This window comes from Macrobrachium rosenbergii, chromosome 55 (assembly GCF_040412425.1).
Source record: "Macrobrachium rosenbergii isolate ZJJX-2024 chromosome 55, ASM4041242v1, whole genome shotgun sequence".
In the NCBI taxonomy this organism is placed as follows: domain Eukaryota; kingdom Metazoa; phylum Arthropoda; class Malacostraca; order Decapoda; family Palaemonidae; genus Macrobrachium; species Macrobrachium rosenbergii.
The window spans coordinates 65,203,655-65,230,002 of record NC_089795.1 but is presented as its reverse complement, the minus strand read 5'-3'; the positions used below and the strand labels follow the sequence as shown (position 1 = coordinate 65,230,002).

Here is a 26,348-nt window from a genome sequence, read left to right as displayed (position 1 = left end):
CAACCTTTAATTTGTTTTTTCAGTCTGACACACATTTCCCCGTGTTGGACATAAACTTAGTACATATAACATGGGTTCTCAAATACTGAGGGATATATAACATGGGTTCTCAAATACTGAGGGAGGTTATTTTCTCTCAGCTTAAGAACAAGGAATCTCTAACAATTATTTGTTCCACATACTATACGGTATGGTATAAAAATCAAAGCTGGGTCAGCTCTAAGGTACTTTCCTTTCCTTTTTTGTTTTTCTGTTACTGCAGTTAGATTTTTCTAATGGTGACCACCTTATGAGAACTTCATAAATATACTCCTTGCTTTCAGTGGCTTAAAGGTCATCAGTACATCAAAATCAAACCCAGCATTAAGGGCAAAATCCTACATAATTCTTTTGCCTTGTTTAGACACACTGACTGCTCAAATTCTTAATATAGGAGTGAGCATAAGCATATTCAATGCCATACAGGGGCTCTTGCCTAAAGGTCAATCCTACTAGGTATCAAGCAAAAAAATAGGTTAAAAGGTGAAAAGGCCTGGCTAATTTAAGTTCGAGAAACTAATTTCTGAAGCCCCTACCCTTTGCAAAAAGCTAGGAGTCCAAGAATTAAAATTATCTTGAAGTCAATGCCTTTGGGTTAGAGCTGCAAAACTATCAATAACGCAGCTCATTGGTTAATATTTATTGACATTTCAGTTCACAACTACAACATGGGTAAAAAATCATATCATGTTAATAGAGAAAGCTCTGCAGTACTGAAATACTGCCAATTAAAGGCATTCCCCAGTTATTGGCGGGGGTTCCGTCCTGACACTGTGATGATAACCGAAAATTGCCGATACTAAAAATTAGCGATTTTCGGGGCTTATCAGCACAGAAAAGTGCCAAAAATCACCGATTTTTGGTTATCGGTGCCTCTGTTAGGTAAGTATTGGCACCAATACCCAATTATCGGCGTCGATTATTTTCAGCACTGAAAATTGCCAATTTTTGTAGCTAGACAAGAGCCGTAAAACCAGATCGCCAATAACCAAGCCCGCCATTAACCAGGGGGTGCCTACTAATCTTTATAAGACTAATGTTAGATAACTTATACATCATGTTACAAAAGACCTGCTAAATGGATATAGAGTATGTAGATCAAGAGTTACTGATGATGTAAGCAAGTCAGATGTTATTTCAGATGCTACTACAGACAGATATATTACAGAACATTTGACCACATGATTTCAACCAAGAAGATGAAGAACCCAAACAATAGTCCAATACCAAGTATGTAGAAGGAGCCCTGAACCTATAATATAAAGAATGATATTTTCATCAGTAATGGCAATCTATGGTAACACTGTAATAAATAATGAATTGAATACACCACTAAAGAATGAAAATCTATATAAATCTATATTTGTTTCCTCCAAAGGAGACACAACCATAACTATATACAATGAAGCATTACATTGCATATTTTTTCAGTCTGAAATGGTTAGCTTAATTTCAAACAAATGTTGAAGACAGAAATATGTTCATTTTTTAAATGCTTGCATGTACTTATATGGATACATATAGGATCATGAATGTTTCTTACAACAAGAGTACCCTCAAACTTATAAATATTCAAATTTCAACAAACTACAATGTTTCTATCTGTTCACACCTGGATTTTAATCAAGTAACTATGCCTTTCTAGTGTAGTGCATGATATTTTCAGTTTACTGTGACTACAAATTCTTAAACTTGACCTAATTTTTGGAAATGGAACAAGATTGTTGCCATAACAATCTAAAATATTTATATTCACGTCTACAAAAACTTAAACACACACCATAAAGTAACAGTTAACAAAAACAACTAGGTAAATGTTCCAAATTCCAATACATTACAAAGTGACAGCTAAAGAATTTTCTGTTCATAGGTAAAGTACAGTATATGATTTCAATAGAGGAAATACTTAAATATGATTACAAATTATATTTGCATGCAATACAGCTCACCTGAATGACAGACATCGGTTTGATAGTATCTGAGGAATCCTTGACCTCACAAGCTGCAGAATAATACCTTTTCTTGATGTGTTCAATGATGCCAAAGTATCGAAGCCACTGCATACTGTGAAAAATAAGGATTTCAAAATAAAAAATAAAGCATTGTCATAAAAAAACACACACAAACAAGCATTCTGATAGTACTGTTAAAGCATTACACATCCAAACCAACTTTTCTTTAAGAGCAGTCCAATTGATAAGAAGTTAGAGAAGACACCATTATGGCTAAATCCTCCAATAATTTTCTCCCAAAATGATCGGTAGTGGCTAAATTACAAATCTAGTGGGATGGGAGTTGAAACATACTAGACCGGCCAGTGAGGAACAAGAGGAATTTGTTTTTGGTGATAGAAATTCATTTCTCGCTATAATGTGGTTCGGATTCCACAATAAGCTGTAGGTCCCGTTGCTTGGTAACCAATTGGTTCTTAGCCACGTAAAAATAAATCTAATCCTTCGGGCCAGCCCTAGGAGAGCTGTTAATCAGCTCAGTGGTCTGGTTAAACTAAGATATATTTAACTTGAAACATACTAACAAAATGCTACCTCGATTTCAATCACGAAATGGGGGACAAAGAATGAACAAAAAAATGCAGGAGTTGTCAACTGAGTAATTGCATCTCAGAATCAAAGCTCTCTCTATATCCAAAAACTTGTTACAAACTCGAAAGTCTAAGCTCTCTACCAGTCCCAAATAATGAAAACCCAAGTCATGGACTTCAAAACAGAATATGTCAACTAGATTCATAATATAATTATGAATGTCATTTGAGTTTAAATGCTATTACCACAATTGGTCCACTTCTGATAGATCTGAAAAGAATTAAAATTATCAGCTAGAACTCTGAGACCCCTGTCACTCTATACATCTGCTACATTAACTACAGTAACCCCCCGTATTCACGGGGGATGCATACCACACCATATCATAAATTGCTTGCCTGGCCTCTGATCTTCTCAGTCCTGTGAAGATAATATCTAAAAGGACAAGCTTTCAAAATCTCCAAGTTCTTTACAAAAGTTCAGGGCCAGGGTTTTGAAGTATTTCATTTTGGCAAGGAAACCCAAAGTTAGAGCAGACTGTGGCCTAAAATTGCCCAAGTTTCGCTGACCCTTTAGCTGTCGCAGTAAAGTAGCAGGGTCCCTGGGAAGATTAAGAGGGGTTCATTTGGTCCCTCGATCCACTTAAGAACTTTGTCAAGGAAAACCCAAAGATTTAATGAGGGTCAAGATGTCTTGGTCTGACGTGCCCTTGTGACAATATACAGAGCTGAGCAGATCCCTGTGTGGTAGAGGAGGAGATGCCTCTGGAGAAACCTACAGGAGGAAGTCCCAGCTTTGTCCAAGGACGAGATATTATGTCTTCTGCACCAAGTCTTGGACCACTTTGCTTGAGCTGTGTCACGTCTGCTGCTGGCAATAGTGCCTTTGAAAATAAGAAAAGTTAGCATTTAACACGTTGACTGCTGGTTAAGTCCTCTGAATGGAAGATTAAAAATTATATCTTTTTCCAAGGAATTTAATCCAAAATGGTTCAAAATATTATTGTGGTTAATTAAATTAATAGAACCTAAACACTTTATTTATTACTGAAAATAATCTTCATATGCTGGCAAAAGGCATATATTTTTTTAAATTCTTTCCTTCTTTCAGTAAAAAAAAATAGAAAACATTTGTCAAGATCCCTTTTAACCTAGAAACTGTTGGTTTTACTGCTGAAAAAATTAATAGGGTTTGGAGGAGTTTTTCCGTTGTAAAAGATTTAATGAGGTCCAAGAAATGAATCTTGGCAAATGATGATACAAAATTAATAAAATTACGACTTGTCAGAATAGACCTCCATAGCTAATGCGTGTGTTTACTGATTACAGTTTTGCCGTATATGGAAGGCAAGTACAGTCTATAATTTTATTAATGAGCATAGATCCTCAAAATCTAATGGTAGAGTATGATGAGATCATGTAGTATTTAGAGTACAAGTATAAAATTAATATTCTTTCTGTTTTGAGGAAAAACAAATTAACTTTTCATCAATACAATGAGGTAAGTATTTCATCATATTGCAATGGGTAATTTGTATATCAGTCTATATATGTATGTGTGTATTAATGCATGTATGTAATGCATGTCTATAAGAGACGAAAAAATGATATTATGTCTTCTATATGAATAAGAACTGCAAAGACCTAAATAATTTACTATAAATACTTTTTTATGAAAATACAAATTTATATTGGCCTGTACCTGTACTTTGTATGTTTATATATATTCTTGATAGATGTTTATATATATCCTTTATGTGTGTAGAGGACTGAAAAAACTGTGTGTGTGTGTGTGTGTGCATGTACATACATGCTGGTGTGTCTACAAAACAAATGAGTTATAAAATAACAATATATTGAAATTCTACATTTTCAGTTGACCACATGTCGTACATACTTATAGTAAAGTCATTCAGGCGATGTGTGCCTTTAGATCACACTGGTATGAGCCACGTTGCCTAACGTTGCATATCCCTAGATCAGTCTGGTGATATGCACCATAACTGAACATCCACAGTGTGACCATGACCAATAAATCTCCTAATAGTTTGGGCGACAGCCATATGACCACATCTCCATATTAGGTACAGCCCTGTAATTAAGACTTTTTGTGGACTATCCTTTTAGGCTGAGCCTTCCCTTAGGGATACACCATTCCACGTCAAAGCTGCTGGTTACAGAGAGGTTAAAAGAGAACCCCATTGGGCCGTTTCAGGAGTCAACGTTTAACACCAATAAACTGGTTAAAGCCTCCCAGCCCACTATCTGGCCCTGACAGGGTTTCATCAAAACCTGTCATCAAACTGTCATCATTAGAGGAATTTATTTCTGGTGATAGAAATTCATTTCTCACCATAATGTGGTTTGGATTCTACAATAAGCTGTAGGTCCCGTTGCTAAGTAACCTGTTGGTCCTTAGCCACGTAAAATAAATCATGAAAACAAGAATTTAACAATAATTTTAACTTTAATAGTGGGATGAAAAATTCCACAAAGTAGGTCATAATGATGTGTCATCACTTGCGACTCCTGTTCCCGGACTATCCTCAGATTTACGACTGCAAACTAATGACGACATTAAGTAACATGTTTTTGTTGAAAAAACGTGTTATTGTACATATGGCCTTAACTGTCCCACTATTTTATTGTTGATGAGCTTAATTATCTCATATTCATTTAATAGTATATTAATATAAATAATAAAAATGATAATAAATAAATAACTATGAAAAAACATGAAAGGAAAAAAATATGTTTTTAATGCAGTAGTGATGTCTGATTATGCTCCTGACCCAACAGTTCCGAAATCCGAACAATTCCAAATACCGAAACACATCTGGCCTGAAGGATTTCGAATAATGAATTGTGTACCTTACTGTGAAAGTAATACATGTACAGTATTCCAGTAGACTGTATGAAATTTATCACAAATACATAAACAATGTTTACATTATCACGACAGGCCACTAGGGCGATGTAATGGTTTGCTTACATCCACTCATGGCAAGTGGCTGAAAGGCAAACTGCTGACATATCTAAACAATCTTCCTAAGTGTGTGATAAGACATAATTCGGCTTGTTTTCAATATTTTATTAACTTACTTGTAATAATTAGACTTGTTTTTTAATGTTTTATTATTAGTAATAACTTTTGTTGTAGCCTAATACGGCCGCATTGGACATCTAATACGGTATGTTATTTAGCTCTGAACTTATTTAATTGTAATTTATGTATAATGTTTTATATAAAAAGGCAAGTTAGGGTAATAACTGGTGGTCAAGAATGGATTAATCCATTTTCACTTATTTCTTATGGAAAAAATCAATTCAGATCTCGAGTAAATTGCATCTCAACGCTTCTTCTGGAACAGTTTAGTGTTGAGGTCCGGGTTCTACCGTAACTATAACAAATATTATTATCACAGTAAAATCACTCAAAACCAGCACCTTAGAAGCAAAAGGTTGCCTGATATCTGAGTTTGCTAACTGCATGAAAAATATCCTTTGAAAATACCGTACTTGGCACTGTCACTGTCATTCCCTTTCAATTTACGTTGTATATTTGTCACAGCCTTACTATAAAATACTTCCTAACATATTAACTGAACATTTTTCTATGATCACCTACAGCTATTGAGAGAGATAGAGAAAAAAAGGTGTGCGCAAACACATTTTCACATGATGTATGTACATGTACACATGTGCTACTAAAATATATGTGCATTTAACACTAAATTACTGCACTAATTACTTTACTGTACTGCATTTAATATGTCAATAAAAATAATGTACCAAAAAGAGGGGGGGCACGGTATGTGCACAGATTACTGAACATGATATGTGTGTACATACACACATGCAAGCTAGCCTAAATCTAGACTTACATATTGACTTCATGTAAAGAAAACATGATTGAGTGGTTGGCGAGACCATCATAGCTCCCACTATTGTCTTTGAAAATGAACTATAACCTCAAAAATGGCATCTCTCCTTGATGATAAGACAGTGGAAATAAATTTGGAGTGGTTGGATATTAAGATGGGAGAAAACTGATAAAATCTGAAAGAAGCTGACGCAATACTGAGAAAAAATTAGTACAGTATAGACATATTTAAACCTCGGCAGGGAAAGATATTCCTCCAGTTCATGGGCCTCTTACTTATCAAATTATTTTACATAAAATACATTTTCCGATGAAGCCACATAACTTCAACAAGGCATTCTCTCAGAGAGAGAGTATGCATCAAATGCTCACTATTCCAATTATCTTAGAGCTTTGATATGAAAAACAAATTTCCAAATTTTGGCATTACATCTAGCATACCTTGAGTATAAAATTCCTGGGTACTGCTACAGCTTTTTCAAAAGCCAATTCTATATAAATACAGATGCAGAAGTGATAGGAACTGCATTATATATGTACAGTACATGATGTAAAAAATAATACACATACTTACATGTTGTCAAACTGGTAAAATACTGGACTATTCTTCATGAAAGCAAAGACATCAGCATCGGTCCTAACAGCTTCTTTGCCAATGTAGAATTTACATTTCTCATTACGCTTCTCAAATGAATTGGCACTTCCAACTGCTGAGCTATACACATCTAAAAATGAAATAATTTCAACTTTTAACTAATATCCATTTGCAACAAATCTTTAAAATCTAAAACAAGGATATACAACTATACTTAAAAGAACATGTATTGTGAAACTGCCTATTATTAGTTTTGCTAAAGATATAAAAACTGTTTGCTTATGCAATACCAAGTTGTTCACAGAATGCCCATCAACCATATGGTGCCCAAATTGCAGTTGAAATGCCCACAAACTTCAATTTTAAAAGTAATTTGTACTCTTCCTTCTGTACAGGCTGGATCAGTTGTTGGACTTGGAAATAAGGTATGTACTGGTATTTAAAGGGGCTGAATGGGGGAATACCCTCACTCACCTACTGACACTACGTGACAGGAGGGTATTCCAAAAATGTAAGGAAAAAACATCTGAGAACCATGAAATCCCTATGGGAATTGAAGACAGGGAGTGCAGAGGGAAACACAACTTAAACACTATGCCAAGATTGGGAGCTTTAAGTGAAGGTACCTGTATCTAGCACAACCCAGCTTATACTTCAGCCTGGATGCTGATCCACAACTGAATTAGGAAGAAAAAATTTTTTAAGTCACTGTAATCACCCTTCATCCACCAGGTTTACACTAAGTAAAGTACTCAGGCAAGACACGTCTATCCAAGCTGAGCTGGGTGCCTACACACCTGTTGAGCAAAATCCACAGGGTCCCTAGAAAATACCTAGGAGCCTTTGATGGTGCTGTCCCTCTCATGGAATGAAAAAAAGCACCACATAGTTAATCTCAAAGGGCTAAGGAGTCAAACTCACAAAGGACAGCGAAGAAAGAATGTTCCTGGACACCTCCTCCTATGCTAGCCTAAGACGAAGAGGAGCTGGTACTCTGAACTAAGAACCTGAACACTACCTGCACTAAAACTATGTAAGTTTATTGATTGATGTTCACTATAACTGGCATCACATCATCTAAGTTCCTGATGGACTTCCAGGGGTTCAAAGACAACGGCTTCCATGCCACTTTCAAAGGGAGGCAACAAGATCCAGATGATGATTTATGAGAGTGGCTGGATGATAACGATGGCGACCCCGGGTTCCAACTTTTGTCAAACAGCAAGATAGCTGCTGCAGTTGCTGCCGGAGAAGGGGAAGCCCTAAGAGGACAATGGGGACAAGGCTGCTCCACAATGAGCACCTTCATACAAGAACTTGTGGATAGTCTGCAATATGCTGTCAAGTACATGGAGAACCCCAGTGTTGATCCTAACAACTGCCCCGGAGCTTTGGGCATGGTTGCAAAAGTTCAAGGGTTTCAGTGGAATATCATTGCAAAGCACAATTGTCATTTGTATTGTGAGAGTACCCCCAACAACTTCTTCAGATCCCAATCTATTGCATCCACATCTTCAGTATCTTGGTCTTTCAGCTTGGAACTGCTAGTGACCAAATCTGCAGCCACTTACTAATGTCTCCTGGGAATCACATGAAGATGATGATGATGATGGTCTTGATGACAAAGTTGATTTAGGGAGGGAGAGGGTGACTTGTAAACCTCCTCATAAGTTTTTTAAAAGTCCAGCCATCTTAAATATCAAGGGCAGTGCACATAGGTAAGTGACAAAGAAAAAGTATTCCTACATTAAGGGTTTGCTTTTATTTTTGTGTACAATGTATTTCAAAGACTGTTGCACATGTAATGGGTTTGGGAAAAACAAAAAAAAGTGTTTGCTCTTTTGTGTACAATATATTTCAAAGACTGTGTTGTATACAGGCAGTCCTCGGTCATCGGCGGGGCTTTCGTTCTGAGGGTGTGATGATAACCGAAAGTCGCCGATAACCGAAAATTGGTGATTTTCTGCGCCTTTTCAGCGATTTCTGGGGCTTATTGGCACCAAAGAGCACCGATTTTCAGTTATTGGCACCTCTGTTAGGTTTGTATCGGTGCCAACACCTATTATCAGCGCCAACAAACGGAAATAAGCAATTTTTGGCGCCAAAAATTGCCGATTTTCATCGCTAGACAAGCCCCATGAAACTAGATCACCGTTAACCGGGGACTCTGGTAATGGGTTTGGGCAAAATGAAAAAAAATTAGTGCACAGTACTCATTTTTGTTTGTCAGTGTATCCTACCATATTGTGTGTTGTGTACAAGAGAAAAAAAAAAGTTATTTTTGGAAAGTATATTTATACAGTATATTTTGTTGCAAATAAGGGAAAATAAGCTAGATAATTGCCTTTCTACATCAAGTTTTCAGTTTAATGTGTGCAGTTCTTGTTTATAAGCACAGTAAGTGTTCACACTTATGCAGTATTGATAAGGTGGGGTAAGGGTACAGCATTGCTGTTTTACTCCCATAGGTTAATTTGACCTTATCCAACAGGACCTTGGCTCTAATAATCCAGATAATTGACAGATTACTGTAATAATAATAATAATAATAATAATAATAATAATAATAATAATAATAATAATAACAATAATAATAATAATAATAATAATAACAATAATAATAATAATAATAATAATAATAATAATTCAGGACTTACCAACTAGGGCAAATGTGCCATCTGCAATAATCTGGAAAAATTCCCATGTACTAATTTCAGTCCCTGAGAAAAGGCTGACTCGATCTCGTCCCTTATACAAGATTCCATTTTCATTAAGCTGAAAAATATAATTTATCATACATACTTTTCAGTGTAGAGCTCCTCTTGCTGCAAATTAACCAAAGCATTTTAAATTCTTTCTTAATTTCTACTACTGAGATAAATAAAATGATTGCAAATATACGATTGCAAATATCATATAATGTACATTTACCTACTGGCAAGATCTCTTATCTCTTGAATGCTAGACAACAAATGACATAACAAAAGTTAGGTTAAAAGTTACTATGCTTACTATTAATTAATACAGTATTTTTATTTTGTGGTTAAAAAATTTCTGAGGTAAAAACTCTGGAAAGCTAACAGTCAATACAGCATACATTTTTATATCACCATATTTAAACAGTCGAATAAGTGGGGAAGAAAATAGAACAGGGGAGAAAACAAGTAGCAAGAAAATTTCATTTTTATAAAAGCACACACAAAATATCATAATAGCTATTGGACAAACTTAAAAATAGGCAAAGCTGTCACAATTTCACAGATGCATGCAAACCTGAGCTGAGGATCATATTGTGATCTGAAAACTTTATAGAATAACTCATTTCTCCACACCATCCAGTCGCAATATCCTTGACAACTTTATACAATGGGAAAGCACAGTACCATAACACAGTATTCCCTAAAATATCTGGATATCCATTATCTGGAACTCAACATTATTAGACACACCCAGACCAGGGACCATGGACCAAAAACATATACCTTATAAGGCAGTCCCCGGTTTACGACAGGTCCAGCTTACAACATTCTGAAGTACGACGCTTTTCAAATATATTCATCAGAAATTATTTCCCGGTTTACAACGCATGTTCCGGGGTTACGACGCGTCGTACGCCGATCCAACGGAAGACATATGGCTCCAAAACGGCAGAACAATCATAATTTGGAGTTTTTTTTATGAAAAACTCAATGAAAATGCAGTTTACATCGTTTTCAATGCACCCAAAGCATTAAAAGTAAGGTTTTCTTATGATTTTTTACGATTTTCGACGATTTTTGGGTTTACGACGAGGCGTAAAAACGGAAACCCCATTGTAAACCGGCGACTGCCTGTATGCCTGTGTATAAGACGACCTTTTAACCTTAAAAAAAATCTCCCCCAAAATAGGGGGGTCGTCCTATACGCCAAGTATAAAAAGCAAACCTTAAATCCTGCTGAGATTTTTAATGACAGGCTAACCCCGAAGTGTCGATAGTTGTGTCAATAGTTAACTACCATCACAACTATCGACATTGTAAACAAAACAACTGTAATAACGGTAAAAACTGTTAGTAATTCAAGTGAATCTAACGACATAACTATCGAAGCTGTAAACAAAAAAACTGTAATTACAGTAATTACCACAGGTAATTAGATGTTATGATGAGCGAGCTCTCACTTTGTTACTAGCTCTATCCAGAGTACCATTATTATAAAGCTATATTAGACAACTTTGTTACTGTATTGACACTTTATTATACAATGGCCTTTTAACGTTGATAGATAATTTGAAGTTACCAAAAGGGTAAATCGGGGTACTGTAGTCTAACTTTCTTGTTTACTAAACATAGCCATGTTCATAGTTCCCAGTCGTGCTTGACTTACAAGCCTTGTGTTTATTAAAGGCCAATATTTCCTTGGCAGAATTTTATCGAGAGTTCCCCAGTTATTCTTAATATCGGGGTTATTTCCAATTTTAGGGGAATACACTCATGTGGATCTACTTCCAACAGGTATTACTCCACCGATAGCAACATCATAGGTGTCGAGCATTTGTTGTTATATTTACCATATATTTTTCCTAAAGGAGTACAAAAGTATTTTTTTCATAATGGTGAGCTTTGCCAAACATTTTATAATCTTGAAGATACTGATTTTACACATTTTTTGTATAATTCCAATAATTACTGATTTTATTTATGTACCAACTAACTTGCATCAGCTAACAGTGTTATTTACTTTAATAAATTGGGGGTCATCTTATACAGTAAACATACCTCTAAACCTACATTTTTACATGAAAAATGGGGGGTCGTCTTATCTCTAAGTCACCTTAAACGCCGGCATATATGGTATATGTGTAAATTTCAAGTAATTTGAAAAACAATTCTCCAGTGGTTGGCAATGCTGCGTGGTCTAAGGGAATGTTGGTAACACAGCTTACACTCATATGCAGATTAAGAAAGGGGTTGGGGGGGGGGTGTCAAATGGGTGACCTGGAAGAGAAGGGGGCAGTAAGGCTGTGAACAGGAACTCCCTCACAGAATGGGTTGCTTAGGAAGGTGGCTGGAGCAGGGAAGTGGGAATGCAGAGTGGGATGGGTGGATAGAGGTAGGCAGGCATCTGACTTGGCTAGAGCTTTTTTGTTTATGTTATTATGTTTATGCTTCTCCCACATTTTACTAAAAGATATGTACAGTACTGTACTGTAAGAAAGTAAAAAAAAGAAGAGAGAGAGAGAGAGAGAGAGAGAGAGAGAGAGAGAGAGAGAGAGAGATATCACTAATGTTGAAGCCTATAACACACACTTTATTTTATTTTACACTATTCTCATTTTCATTTTTACTGTATTTTCTAATTTTTTATTTATACAGTCCAAAAGATAAATGCCTTCGTTATCCTCTTGCGTGTGTAGGGTACATATGTACACATACACTCCTTCACTTTGGGTGATGACATTAAGAAATGTTATAAAAGCACATTTTGCCATCATCTACAAATTCACATATTAAATATTTTTATGTAATCAGAGATGGAATATCAACAGTGATAAAATATTCTCTTCTGTACTGTTATGATACGTGTGATAACCATACTTGGAGTCAACTAAACTTGTAATGAAAGGTATTTGTACAGTAAATTGGGCAGAAAAAAAGGCGGGGGGGGATGTGATACTGCGTTAAGAAATATGCACAAAGTGAAAGAGATAGGGGGAGTGAGCTTGTGTTTGTTACTGGCTTAAATGCATGACATCACTTAGCACATCATGAAACATCACTTTGTTTTTGCTTTCTACTGGTTGATATGGATATGTCATCAGTTCAACAGTGTATGGTAGGTAAGGAGGTGGCCAAGCACTTATTTTTTGTAAACTTCCTCGCTATTAGGGGAGTTGTATACTGTACATCACTGTAATTCTACTTTTAATGGCTGATAGACATAGAATCATTAACATATCTTAAGCCAATTGGCTTAATCCAGAAAATATCAGTGCACTCCGTAACAAAGAGCATTTTCTTTCTTTGTACAGTCATGCTTGATTAGTTGCCTGTCTGAACTGTTCGTGAGCAGATTGCTTTCATGATGCTATTTCCCTAGCATGTGGCTTTCATTGCTGTGCCTGCAGCACTGCAGGTCCTGCTTGTGTTGTGTGTGGTGTTGTGGAATGTGTGTATGACCCTACCATGTCATAAGAGGGTTAAGAAGGTGTTTACCCTTCAATAGAAACTTGAAATTGTTGGGAGAAAGAAGCAAGACTGGTCTAGGTCAAGTACTGCGGAGGATTACGGCACTGCCCAGTCAACCTTGCATGGTATCAAGGCTTCCCAGGACAAGCTGAGGTAGAATGCGACAGACTTCAGTATGAAGACAGCCAGGAGTCAAGCCTGCACAGTCATGGCAAATGGCCATTATGAGGACACTGACAAGTTGACCTTGATGTGGTTTCATCAACAGAGGGCTGCTGGTGTGAACATATGTGGCGCTGAGTTACAGACTGTAGGTACTAAGTTCTCAGGCTTGCATAAGGTTGCAGGCTTTAAAGTGTCCAAAGACTGGCTGTTTCGATGTAAGATTCAACATAAGCTTTCTAATGAGAAGACTCCTGGCAAAGCTTTGGATGCTTCTGAAGAAACAGAGGAACTTTAGTTGACAGAAATTTCCTTTGTTGATGTTGATGTGCCAGGGTCATCCAGTGAGGAATCTGATGTCTATTTGCTGCCTCTCAATGACCAGGACCCTCTAGACATCAAAGAGGCACAGGAAGATGATGCCAGTCTCAAAGAGAAAGTCAAACTGGTGGAGGGGGAGGAGGTGGATTTTTAAAAGTTTTTAAAATGTCTGGCCACCATAAGAAGCACCAAGGGCAGCGCACACAGGTTAGTGACAGAGACATAGGACTTTTATATTTGTAGATTTGTTTTTTGTGTGTGTTTGTGTCTGAGGTATGGGGGGGGAATTATAAATACTGATTGTGTAACCTATTGTATTGCATGTTGCATAAGAGAAAAAAAGCAGTTTACTTTTTTTGCATACAGTATTTTACAGTGTTTGGGGAAAATTCAAAAAATCATGTAGCTTACCATACTGCAAGTTGTGTACAGCAGAAAAAGAAGGGGGTTTGCTTTTTTTTAAGTGTATTTATCGAGTTTGTTACAAATACGGGAAAATAAGGTAGACAACTGCTTTTTGCCTAAAGTTTTCAATTTACAGTCTGGCTGGAAGATTCTAGCAGGTCAACAACACTTGGCCAAGTGTTTTACTTGTGTTTCTGAGCTGAATGACCAAGTTACCACAAAAGTGGACGGCGAAAGGCTTGGATGCCTGATGGTGGGGGTCTGAAGAACTTGTTCTTTTTGTTAAAAAAGAATGGCAATTTGCAATTACTAGCTATGAAATAACTTATGCCTCTTCTGCTGAAACAAAGGGTCTAAAATACAGCTGCAGTAATGTGAGGATTCTTCATCAGCTCAATGTAGTTGTCCAAGATCATCCTGACTCCTTATAGTTTGGGGTTGCAGAGCATCAGAATCATCAATGTTGTTGTCTTGAGGAGCTTGCTCCTCCTCACCAGCAGAAACTGGAGCAGTTATTTCACTGTCGAACATCAGTTGAGTAGAACATAGAATTTAGGCCTAAGGCCAAGCACTGGGACCTATGAGGTCATTCAGTGCTGAAATGGAAAGTGACAGTAAGAAGGTTTCAAAGGTGTAACAGGAGGAAAACCTCACAGTTGCACTAGGACACAGATGTTAAAGAGGGTGGAAAGTCAGATGGAAGAAAGAGAATATGAACGGAGGTGCAGTAAAAGGAACGAAAGAGGTTGCAGCTAGGGGCCGAAGGGACCCTGCAAAGACCCAATGATCGGGGCCATAGGTAAGCTGGCCTTGATCCAGCTTCTGGAGGATCAGTACCTTCCTGGGCCCCTTTGGAGGTGGTGGGGCCATATCCAGAAGAACAGCACCACAAACAGATAAAAAAGCATTTGCAATATTGCAGGGACACCCAAAAAAGCCACTAAATCAGAATACAACACAAGTTACCACACAACAATTGTTTACTATGCAACTACTGAGAAATGACACACAACTGGGCAAAGTAGCAGAGCGTGCCTCAGAACTAGCGTGTTGGTGTCTTCGCAGGCAGCCAATACTGAAAGAGGAAGAAACTTCTATGTTGTAGTCATGACACATCTCCATCTGCCACTCAGAGGCAATAAACAATATCATACTGTAAGATGTCATTGCTTTTGAGCCAATAACAGCCATGAAAACTGCCAAGCACACAAGTGATCTCCCAGCCTTCCCCAATCTGCTTTCCCAGCCATCCCTTCCAAACATGATTACCCCAGTAACTCCCCCTCCATGCTGTATACCCACTTCTCAGTGTGCTATGCTGTTAACAGTGTTATCATAGCATTCTCTGCTCTGGAAGTGTTGCAGACCAAATGAAAGGCTAATTCATTTTTATTTGTTGTATACATATCAATGTTAGTTTACCCTTTTGAAAATTCACACCATTTATTTGAGCAGACTGGGGAAAGTACAGCACTGTCACTATAATAAAAGGCATTTGACTATTCCTGACCTCTTCATTCACATCTTACTATCATTTACAGAGATAATGTTACTATATATATGGACAGAGAATATCATACATCTCCTATGTGTAGCTGAAAAACCAGCTTCTCTAAACATAAAATACTATTCTAATGTGATTTTATCAACATTAATAATACTTCTTACCACCATGGTTGAATATGTGTTTGTTTTGCTTCTGATAGCTAGTCGTACATTGCTGTGCAACAAGTCATCAACAGAATCAATAGGCTTAGATCTGCAATCAGAAAAAAATATATAAATTTTTTCATAATATGACAAAGTGAATTAGCCTAAAATTGATTTTAACTACTGTACACTGGTCACCTTTGAATTAATGTACAGTAATGCATCACATTTAGTAAAATCAAAAATGTAAATCTAACTGTAAATCTTAAACCATTTACCAGTAAACACACAGAAATCACTAGGAATATGATACAGAATTTAGGCCCAAGGCCAAGAGCTAGGACCAATGAAGTCACTGAGCGCTGAAACTGAAATTGACAGTAAAAAGGTTTGAAAGGTGTAACAGGAGAAAAATTGCAATTGCAGTATAAGTCAATTATTAGGAGAGGGTGGAAAGTAAGACGGAAGAAAGTGATTATGAATGGAGGTACAGTAAAAGGAATGAAAGGGGTTGCAGCTAAAGGTCAAAGAGACACTGCAAAGAACCTTAAGTATAAATGCCTACAGTTCACTGCATGAGGCACACTGATGGCAATAACCCCCTATGGGACAGAAATCACCAAGGGATTAAATTTAATCATAGAAAATCACACATGTAAAATGTACCCCAAGATAGGAAAAAAAGACCTAATAATTGTCTGTCCTAATAAGTATTTTTGTAATTATCAATCAATTCAGTGTTAATTTCCTTATCATTCAATTTCACATACTGTATCTACAAAACTGACTGCTTTTAAAAGTATGTACAATATATACAGTTTACCTGGAACATAGCCACCTACAGTGCAGTAGTTCTATCTACTTAGGCTTACAATAAATAAAAGACTATAAACATTTTTTGTTCATTTTTAAACATATCACAAAAATTCTTTTAAAACTTTGAGGAGGAGGAGGAGGAGGAGGAGGAGGAGGAGGAGGAGGAGGAGGAGGAGGAGGAGGAGGAGGAGGAGGAGGAGGAGGAGGAGGAGGAGGAGGAGGAGGAGGAGGAGGAGGAGGAGGAGGAGGAGGAGGAGGAGGAGGAGGAGGAGGAGGAGGAGGAGGAGGAGGAGGAGGAGGAGGAGGAGGAGGAGGAGGAGGAGGAGGAGGAGGAGGAGGAGGAGGAGAGGAGGAGGAGGAGGAGGAGGAGGAGGAGGAGGAGGAGGAGGAGGAGGAGGAGGAGGAGTTTACTTTAATGGTGTGCATACACATACATATAGTCTACACGATTAAAAAATCAAAGCATAAGTTTCACAAAATTGATAAGTCACAACCTTTACAAGAAGTTGACTTGCCAAATATATAGCAGTAATATATAGCCAGTAATAATAAATCCAATACATATACAAGTTGCTCTGGAAAGTTTAGAAAAGAAGGAAAATATTGTGGAAATATTAAGCACATATCAAACATCTCTATCAACAATCCTCTACACAATTATGGCAACAATTAAAAGAAAAAAATGGGACATTTGTCAAATCACCAAGGTATGCAAGATTAGAAAATGTCCATTTACTATTTTAATTCCAGAGGTCATTTATATGAATTCTGATTACTCTCTACAGTCAGTCAATCACTCTTATTGTTTCTGCTATGGCTGCCCAATCTGTCCTATTACAATATCAGCTCGAGTGCGATAGTTCTTTATGATGATGGCTGGTTTAAGCTTAAACCAGTAAAGTTTGTCGTTGTTTTAGATTAAGTCAGCAGTATGCTAGCACAGGGTCTTGCTTAAAAAGTAGCCCATAATCTTTAAAGTGACTACTGATCCTTTAAATAACCTACGCCAACCATGTGTTACAGAAACTGAAGTTGGCAGTGCGGGTCAAAAATACTGCCACATCTTTGCTTTCATGAAAAAATTAGTTTTCAAGTGATAATATCTGAAGTCAAATGTGTTTTTAATGTCAGTTTTAAAATTCATGGCAATAATTTAGAAAACTTTTACATGAGCAGGCTCCACTAATCCCATACTTTTATCATAACAATGACATGTTTGTCATCACAGGAACAGCTTTTTCACACCCCCATGATCTTGGAGTATTTGACAGACTATAGCAAAGATAACCTTCCTCTGGAGTTAGGATAGGCCAATGAAAAACAATCTTCAGCCTCTATGATACAAAGTAAATTTCTGAGACTAATTTTTTTGGAAAAAAAAAAGCTTCTTTGATGCTGGGAAAATATGGTACAGCAATTAGTTTTGTACAGCCCCAACAAATGGCAAGGTATAGCCATACTCCTAAGTGACACAACATGCTTCTTTTCTTATCGTCTATATCATCCAATATCTAAAACTAAGTGTAATGGTTGCCAAGTAGTGTTAAACTTTTTTTTTTTTATTTTCCAAGTCATACATGTTGATAAACTTGCTAATTCACCACTAACATTATTTTCCTCATGGGTATATGAATATGATCTCTTTTATGCACTGGTGTAATTTGTAAACTATGACGTGAACAACTTTTTTTTTACACTGCTTAGCTCCAAGAGACGTGGGATACGGTTACCAGTCTCGTCAATGACAGCACGCTTAACTTGCTACTCGAAGTGGTCCTCATAGCTACCTCTACAACATATAGTAGACCTAAAAAGCTTAACAGTCATAACAAAATTGTCAAAATAGGGATATGAATTGCAAAAGGGATTTTGACGAAGGAAAAATCTATTTCTGGAGAGGGGACCGTGTCACCCGGTGAAAAAGTCCATTCAGCACTTATTTCTAGGTAATTCCGTTGCTAGATACCAGAGAAAGCTAAATGAAATGCTGAGTTACTACCCCAGAGCGAGCTCCATCAGATGGAGTCGTGTATGGAAAAGGGTGAACTACAAAACACGGAACCTTATCCTATAGAGATCCCAAAGTCAAAAGTCCCACAGGGAGGTGCTGTTACAAACCCATGCACCACTCGGACAGCACACAAAACACTGCTAGCCGATTCCATTTCAGCAAGCACCTACGGTCACACGTTTTTCGTTGTGCTTTTTAATCTTGTGCCTTTTTGCATCATTATGGCTTCCTCACAAGGTCTTTCGTCACCTAAGTTGAGTACCAGTATTTCGTTTTTAGTTGAGGCGATTGAGGCTCCTTATTTCCCTTTAGTTTAATAATTAAAGGGATTTATAACGCCCGTCTCGATCAAAAGTTTTCTTTGAATTTTGAAGTTTTAGGCTATGTTCAAACTCTATGTTATGAAATCATTTACAGGACTAATAAAAATAATCTGAGGTTTCTTGCATGTAATTTCATTTACTAAAGGATTTACTTTTTGATAAATACTTTTATTTCTGAAGAAGAATGTTATTTGCTTTAAAGTCCTTCTGTTTGCTTTTGGTGTAAAAGTGATTCATTCATAAGCTAACTTGAAGTCCAAAATTCAAAGTTTTCTTTGAATTTTGAAGTTTTAGGCTAAGTTCAAACTATGTTGCAAAATTATTTATAGGCCTTTCATGTAATTTCATTTACTACAGGATTTACTTTTAGATATTACCTGTTATCTGAAGAATAAAAGATGGTGATTCTTTAAATTATATCGAGAAGATAGCTATTAATGTAAATATTTATTAGTAATAACACAAAAGGATTATGCAATACAGTACTTTTTTCTAACTGACAAGGAATGTTATTATATTTAAAGTCCTTCTGTTTGCTTTTGGTGTATAATAGATTTATTTATAAGCTAACTTGATGTCCAAGAATGTATAGATAACTTCATATCCTTTCTGGTGAGAAACTGTTAATATAGAAAGGTGATTCTTAAGTTTAATGAATTTTTAGCAAGTAAAGATAACTAACAAGCCTAGGCCTAGGAACAAAATTATGACCTCAACAAAAATGTAACAGCATACGGAATATTTAATAGTAAACCATTATTTTTGAAGTGGTTAAGAAATACTGTATGACAAATAATTTAATCTTTAATGATACTAAAATTCTGATAATATAAAATAAATACTTTCAAAATTATTGTCTACACATTGTAGACCTATGTTTCATGTGATTCATGCTGCTGACAATCAAATGGTTGTGTCACACAGGCCACGCCCACCCATTGATATCAGTGGGTGCATTTTAGCTACAGTAACACTATCATATTTATTTTCTTTATCTTTTTTTCAGGGGGTAAAAATAACTAAATAGAACTTCAGTAATTAGAAGTTTATGGTTGCAAGGCAAGCAATATGAAAAAGCTTTGAAAAAATCTTTTTACTTTAATATTTGAATCCAGGTTTGATGAAGACTTTTCTTTGTTGAACACATCGGTGCTGGAAAACCGAAAGATCTGGAAACGTTTCGTCACTGTTTTTCCAAAATTTGGCTTCAAGTAATATTTTCTACAGTTATGTATATGACAGATTTTACTTTTATGAAACATATTATGGGCTTATTTTATGAAATAATCGTGTGTTTGCATTGAAATGAGAGAGAAATATGCAACATATTAGTTGCCATTTTGTGAATTTTCAACAAAATCCTATGCAGTCATGTAGCATCACTTCTGAGCATTACTATCCATGGAATGTGGAGGGTAAAACAAATGCAAAAGGAACATGGAGGGTAAAACAAAAGTAAATGGCTGGTAGACATACTGTGGTCAGTGCATACAATGAAGCACATGCAATAAGCACCTGACTACAGGACAACCTCAGTTTCTCTTCCATTTGGGAAAACAAAAAAGTTAAAAACATTAGTTTTAATCTATAGTAAAAGCCCAGAAGGCTAGACTGCTAATGGTTTGTATTGTACAGTATTTGTAATGCACATATATGAGGGAAGCAAATCATGCAATTACCTCAGTGCGAACATACATACAGTACTAAGGAAATGTATGCCAAAGAGGGAAATGTGCTACATAACAAAACTAAAATGACAAATTTTTAAAGTAATTTTTATTTCTCCTAACATACAAACCTGAGGTCTTTACATATGGGATGTGCTGTCAGCACAAGCTGGAACTGGCTGTTTAACTTAAAACAAGGCGGTTACTGGGGAGGAAGCCCTGCCATCAAGTCAGTGCGCATTCACTTTACCTTTTGGCCCAGGTAGCAGAATGAGGGGTGGTTGGAGGTGGGCCATTTATGTAAAGACCTCAGGTTTGTATGTTAGGAAAAATACAAATTACTTAAAAAAAATTTGTCATTTATTCCTAAACATATACAAACTTTCGGTCTTTACATATGGGAGACTTACTTCTTGGTGGGAGGATTCTGAGCAAATCTCTGACAGGTAGTTTGCCTCACCTGCGGTCCCTCTTCCTGGTCGTGTAAGAGCAAAGGAAGGAGATCCATATCTCTGATCTGTTGAACATGTGAAGTGTTCAACTGCCCAACTTCTAGGCCTTTCGAATTAATGGGATGTAGCACCACTGATTCAAAGAAAAGCTTGGATGCTTGGATGACCCCATGTTGTCGCGGACGATAAACCTGAAGATAACCAACGGGTTTGTTCATTGTCAGTTCCTCTCTCTCCTTGCTAGAGAGAGGGTAGGACTTGCATCTATTAATCCAACTGAACTAGATTATAGATAGGATACTTAGTCACCTATAACACCTGCATGCTTGCCTGTCCAGCATGTGACTTCTTGCTAACCGTACCTCTGCCCACTGGGAGAAAAAGGGTAAAAAGAGAATGGCAGAAGGCCAGTCCCACACACACACCTCTTTTGCAGCTATACACCTTAAGGGAGATGCCACATGTCCCCAAGGGGAGCTAGTAGAATGATCCCGTTCATCGGATATACGGCAGACCACCGCCTATTCGCGGTTCCGGATTCGCGACTTCACCTATTCGTGAATTTCTCTGTGGAATATATACAGATATTATTAGTAGAAAATTCGCCTATTCACAGTATTTTTCAGAGAGAAATATTTACAAATTCCTGTATTTTCATGTAATTTTTGGAACTAAATGCACTTCTTGTGATAAACTATTAAAACACCAAGGTACAAGCATTTTTAAAGGAGTTCTTTGGTGTTCAAACTATCAAAATAGGCAGTTATAAGCATTTTTAGAGGAGTCTATAGTATTTTGTGGATTTTAGCTATTCGCGGGGGTTGTGGTACGCACCAGGGGTTGACTGTAGTCATTATCAGATGTCGGCTGCTCCAGGAGATTCCTATCCTACCTGTAGAATGTCAAAATCCCCGAGGATGAACGTGGCCATGAAAGGTCACCACTCATGCAATGATGGCCCTTAAAAGTCTGGTAGAACGATCCCATTCGTCAGATGTAATCGTTATTGGAAATGGACATTGACCACTCCAGGAGATTGCTGTAAAATCACGAATGTGCGCGGGGGGAGAATGCACAAACGTGGGAGGGAGTTGTGCCCCAGATGTCCATGCAAGTGTCATCAATGACCCTCGCCTGACCGTAGAGGTAAAAACACTCTCAGAAGAGCGATCCTGTTCGCAAGAGAGCTCTCCATGAGAACGAATAACCGAGGCGCCACCCCAAAGTGCCATGGAGATGTTGATGATCTTGTTCACAACAAAGTGAATGCGGGGGGAGGGGCTGTAACAGACTTCCCACAGATGTCAGCCAACTGTCGATACAATCGTGGTGGCAGTAAATATTCTGTGAAGAGCGATCCATCCACTACGAGAACGTGGTTGGGGGACTTGGACCCAGGCATGCTATGCCATGGCAACATTCCTGATCGAGAATGTGCAGGGATGAAGAAGCCTCCACATACAGGTACTGTTCCATTTACGATGGGTTAGGTTACAAAAACCCCATCGTTTCATGAAATTAATGTATCTTGAAATTAGCTTGGCCTACACTAGGGTACTGTATGTGCAGTACAGAGTACAATCTATACATATATACATATACGGTAGCCTAGCCTACACTGTACAGTACTATACTCTATACAAACAGTATAACTGCCAATTAATATCAGCTAATTCTGGAGGTTCAATGCAGACTGACTAATGATAATTCAGTACAAACAGGATACTCTATGTACAGTACAGGGTACAATCTATACATATATGATAGCCTAGCCTACACTATACAGCACTATACTCTACATATACAGTATACCTATTAATATCAGCCAATTTTGAAGGTTCAATACTGATTGACTTATGATAATTCAGTACAAACAGAGAAACTGAATAATACAAACAAGAATCAGATGTGTACCGTACTCGCCAAGATTAAGTCCGTTGTCAGCGTACTTGAACGGTGTCAGACTGTTGGCGTGCGGTGATGTAACTAAATCGGAAGGAGGAGGATGACAAAGCAGCATGACTGCCTTTTTCCTCAACTTTATGCTTTGGCCTGATAATTTTCATTTTCTGCTCAAAAAGTAATGGAATGCCTCTTCTTGCTTTTACCAGCAGGAGACTCACTTGGGCATTGCTTGAACATGCCGATACAGTATACACTAATTTGAGTTTTACACAAAGTTTATCTGTGAACAAGCGCACAAAAATTGCACATGAACATGACCGTTTAACTGTAGACAGAAGCCTTGGTGAGGTCAGATCTGGCGAGAACAGACTTATCCTGGCCTCGGGCCAACATATGTTACCATGCAGCTTTGCCTGATAGTACACTGCTGCCTGCGTCCGTTGCGCGCAAAATTTTAAAATATTTTCAAAATACTGTCATATCGGTGTCACATCATAACTTTGATACCATTGGAACTGCTAACCCCATCACAAACTCGATCTATCGTAAAATGAATCCATCGTAAATGGGGATGTACCTGTACTTGACAGTCACTCAGCTAATTAAGAGGCTACAAGCCTATGGTCATAGACAGGGGAGAGCCTAAGGAGGAGATAAAATCAGCGAAAACAAGCAAGAACAGTAGTTTGTCAGTCGTGTAATATTTGTAGAAAGGCCACAGTCGTGCAACATTTGCGCGGCCGCACCTCTTCCTTGGCGAGTGACTTTGGCTAAAGACGTTCAGCAAACTGTAGCAAAGTCAAAATGTCATGGTCATGCAACATAGTGTCAAAGGCAAAGCTTACTTCTGCCTACTCAGGCCCTTCTCTTTCGTCCTCGGTCATATAGCTTGAAGCAAAGACATGGGCATGCAAATGCGTAGCCGCCCTGCTCATCTGCCTTCCTTGGAGAGCAGATATTTGGCTAATATGTCAGAAAAACTGCGGTGACACTGCTGAAAACGGTAACCAGAAACTGTTCCTGAAAGGAAACTTGCAGGGAAGAGTAAATGAAGAGTAAGCACAAGTACACTACGAACTCCATGGAACTGAAGAAATGCTCGTCCATGCCCTGAAGGACAACAGAAAGGGGAGGAAGACGACCTGGGCAGGAGTTGCACTGACAGCAGACATACGGTCAAGGAGGAACACCCGGGGAAAATTTGGGCATGGCCTACAGTAAAAGAAGAATGAGGCGGTTCGACTTCTACTGCATATCCAACATCGAATGCTGAAGGGGGTGAAGTAGCTCTTGAAGCTATGACACACTGCAACAACACACACACCCAAACCAAAGTCAACTGGCTAAACGTGGGTCATAGGCTGACTCTTTGAAGGAGTGTCATCTTCCTTACGGTCACTGAGTAACCTTCTAGGGAAGGAAGAAGCCGGAGAGACAGTGATACAGCATACGATGACGAAGAAAACAAAGGCGGTGATGAAAATCATAAAAAGAGGCTGCTCCGGGACTTCTCATCCTCCAAAACAGGAACAAGAGGAGTAGGAGGGAGAGTAAGATGCCCAACCCTCCCTCCAAAAGATGGAGCAAGAACTGTAGACAGGAACCATAGAAAGGAACAGGAACAGCTACTGGTCTTGGAGACAACTTGCTAAAACTGGGAATCCATGCTCAAAGGAAAGAGTTCTCATATTATGTGTTACAATACCACCACACTGCATCAAGAGAACCCTCTTCCATCTCACTCCTCTCAATCTAAACAACATCTGAAAGACTAAAATATTACAACATTGCAAGTAATAGTGTAGACAAAATAAAACCTCTGCTTGTTTCAGAACAAACAGAGAAAAGATGCAGAACAAGGATGTTCGATAAAACGAGGTTGAGAGGGTGTGTAAAAATTGAAACAGTTGGAGACAAGAGATCCCTCCATCTCCTTGGATGCATAATAGAAAAGATATAACAGAATAAAAGAACAAAAACCAAGGCTATGACAAGAGTTAAGCTTGTGTTATATCAAAGGGCAAAACAACTTGGAGAGAATTTTAAAGAGAAATGCTCATATAGGCTAAAACAAGATAACAACTATGCAGCAAGAAGGAGCAAATAAAACAAAATGTAAAAAGAGGAGACATACTGTAAGGTTGCAGTATTTCCAAAATAAGCAAAATATCTCATGTATACTAAAAAATGAAAAGAAAATGAAGAATTAAGTCAAACGGCAGGCAGCAGAAGAGACATGTCTGTCTAAAACTGTGGCCAAAAGAAAAAGTGGATGCCTACCGACTGGATGGCAAGGTTCCTCCCCTGCTGTCAGCAGCCAACTACCAATAACCATCTTGCGCTGGAAGTAAATCCCATGTGTAAAGACCAAAGGTTTGTATACGTGTAGGAACAAATATAAGTTTAACATTTAATGGAGGCACAAAAACCTCTAAAATAAATCTGTAATGAAAGAAATACAAAACTAGAAATAGCATTCACAACCATATCAAAAAAATCTTCGATAGGATGCAAAAAAAAAAAAAAAAAAAAAGAGCAGGGGAGGATGCAAGATGGTGGGTCTACCAAACATTGACTGTTAAAAAATAATCCTTTATAAGTTTCACAACATTTATAACATAAGGTCAGCAAAGTGAAGATCGATTACCCAAAATGAGTTGAAAACCTCTTAGAGAGAACCTGGGCTGATTTATGGAATTTTGATCTTCAGGTCTGTTATACTACTGGCTCCTTTTAATTTTCATATAGCTTTGTATGGTATCCAACACTTTTCAAACACATGTTTTTCCACATTACCTACCTGAATGGTATGGCAAAGAAAGCAGTGATTGATCCTGTATACAGGGAACCCACAACCAGAGCCACTAAAAACCCACAGACTGAAGCTAAACGGCCTCCAACTCCAAGTGGCCAGTAATCACTACCTGAAAAGTTACAGTTAATCTAGACTGTGACTGACATATAATTTGAAGCTATTTCAAGTTCTGTTTAGGATATATTAAACTTTCTATAATGAGCTAATCATTATCATTCACAAAGATTTTCATCTCTTCCATTACCGTATCTAAACATTACATGTAACTTCAATACTTATATCAATTAATTTTGGAATTTTCTAATTCGAAACCTGTTTTAGAACACTAAATTATAAAAACTTACCCTGATACACAAAAATCTTCAGAGAATTTTCAACCTGTTTCATGGACGAAGTTTTCAAGCTGGACTTGTGATTCATTGTAGACTCAATTTTTACTATAATCTCTAAAGCTATACCCAATACCAATGCAGAGCCAATGATGCACGCCCAAACCTTGGAATAAGATAAATAACAATATACAGTGCAACGTCTCTTATTTTGAAAATTTCAGTACTGAATCTGCCAGTCAGGCACTTTTCTTCCGTCTGCCATA

At 37.5% G+C, this 26,348-nt stretch overlaps 1 protein-coding gene across 1 annotated transcript in view; it reads right to left on the bottom strand.

The window, feature by feature from the left end:
- Positions 1–655: 655 nt before the first annotated feature.
- LOC136835350 (glutamate receptor 2-like) overlaps positions 656–26,348 on the bottom strand; it is a 42,017-nt gene continuing 16,324 nt past the window's right edge. The window contains exons 3-9 of the mRNA XM_067098734.1: positions 26,098–26,248; positions 25,739–25,862; positions 15,783–15,873; positions 9,717–9,834; positions 7,039–7,189; positions 1,989–2,103; positions 656–1,291 (exon numbers count right to left, since the gene is read on the bottom strand). Of these exons, the coding sequence (XP_066954835.1) occupies positions 1,202–1,291; positions 1,989–2,103; positions 7,039–7,189; positions 9,717–9,834; positions 15,783–15,873; positions 25,739–25,862; positions 26,098–26,173 (765 nt within the window). The 5' untranslated portion in view covers positions 26,174–26,248 and the 3' untranslated portion in view covers positions 656–1,201. The remainder of the gene's footprint in view (positions 1,292–1,988; positions 2,104–7,038; positions 7,190–9,716; positions 9,835–15,782; positions 15,874–25,738; positions 25,863–26,097; positions 26,249–26,348) is intronic.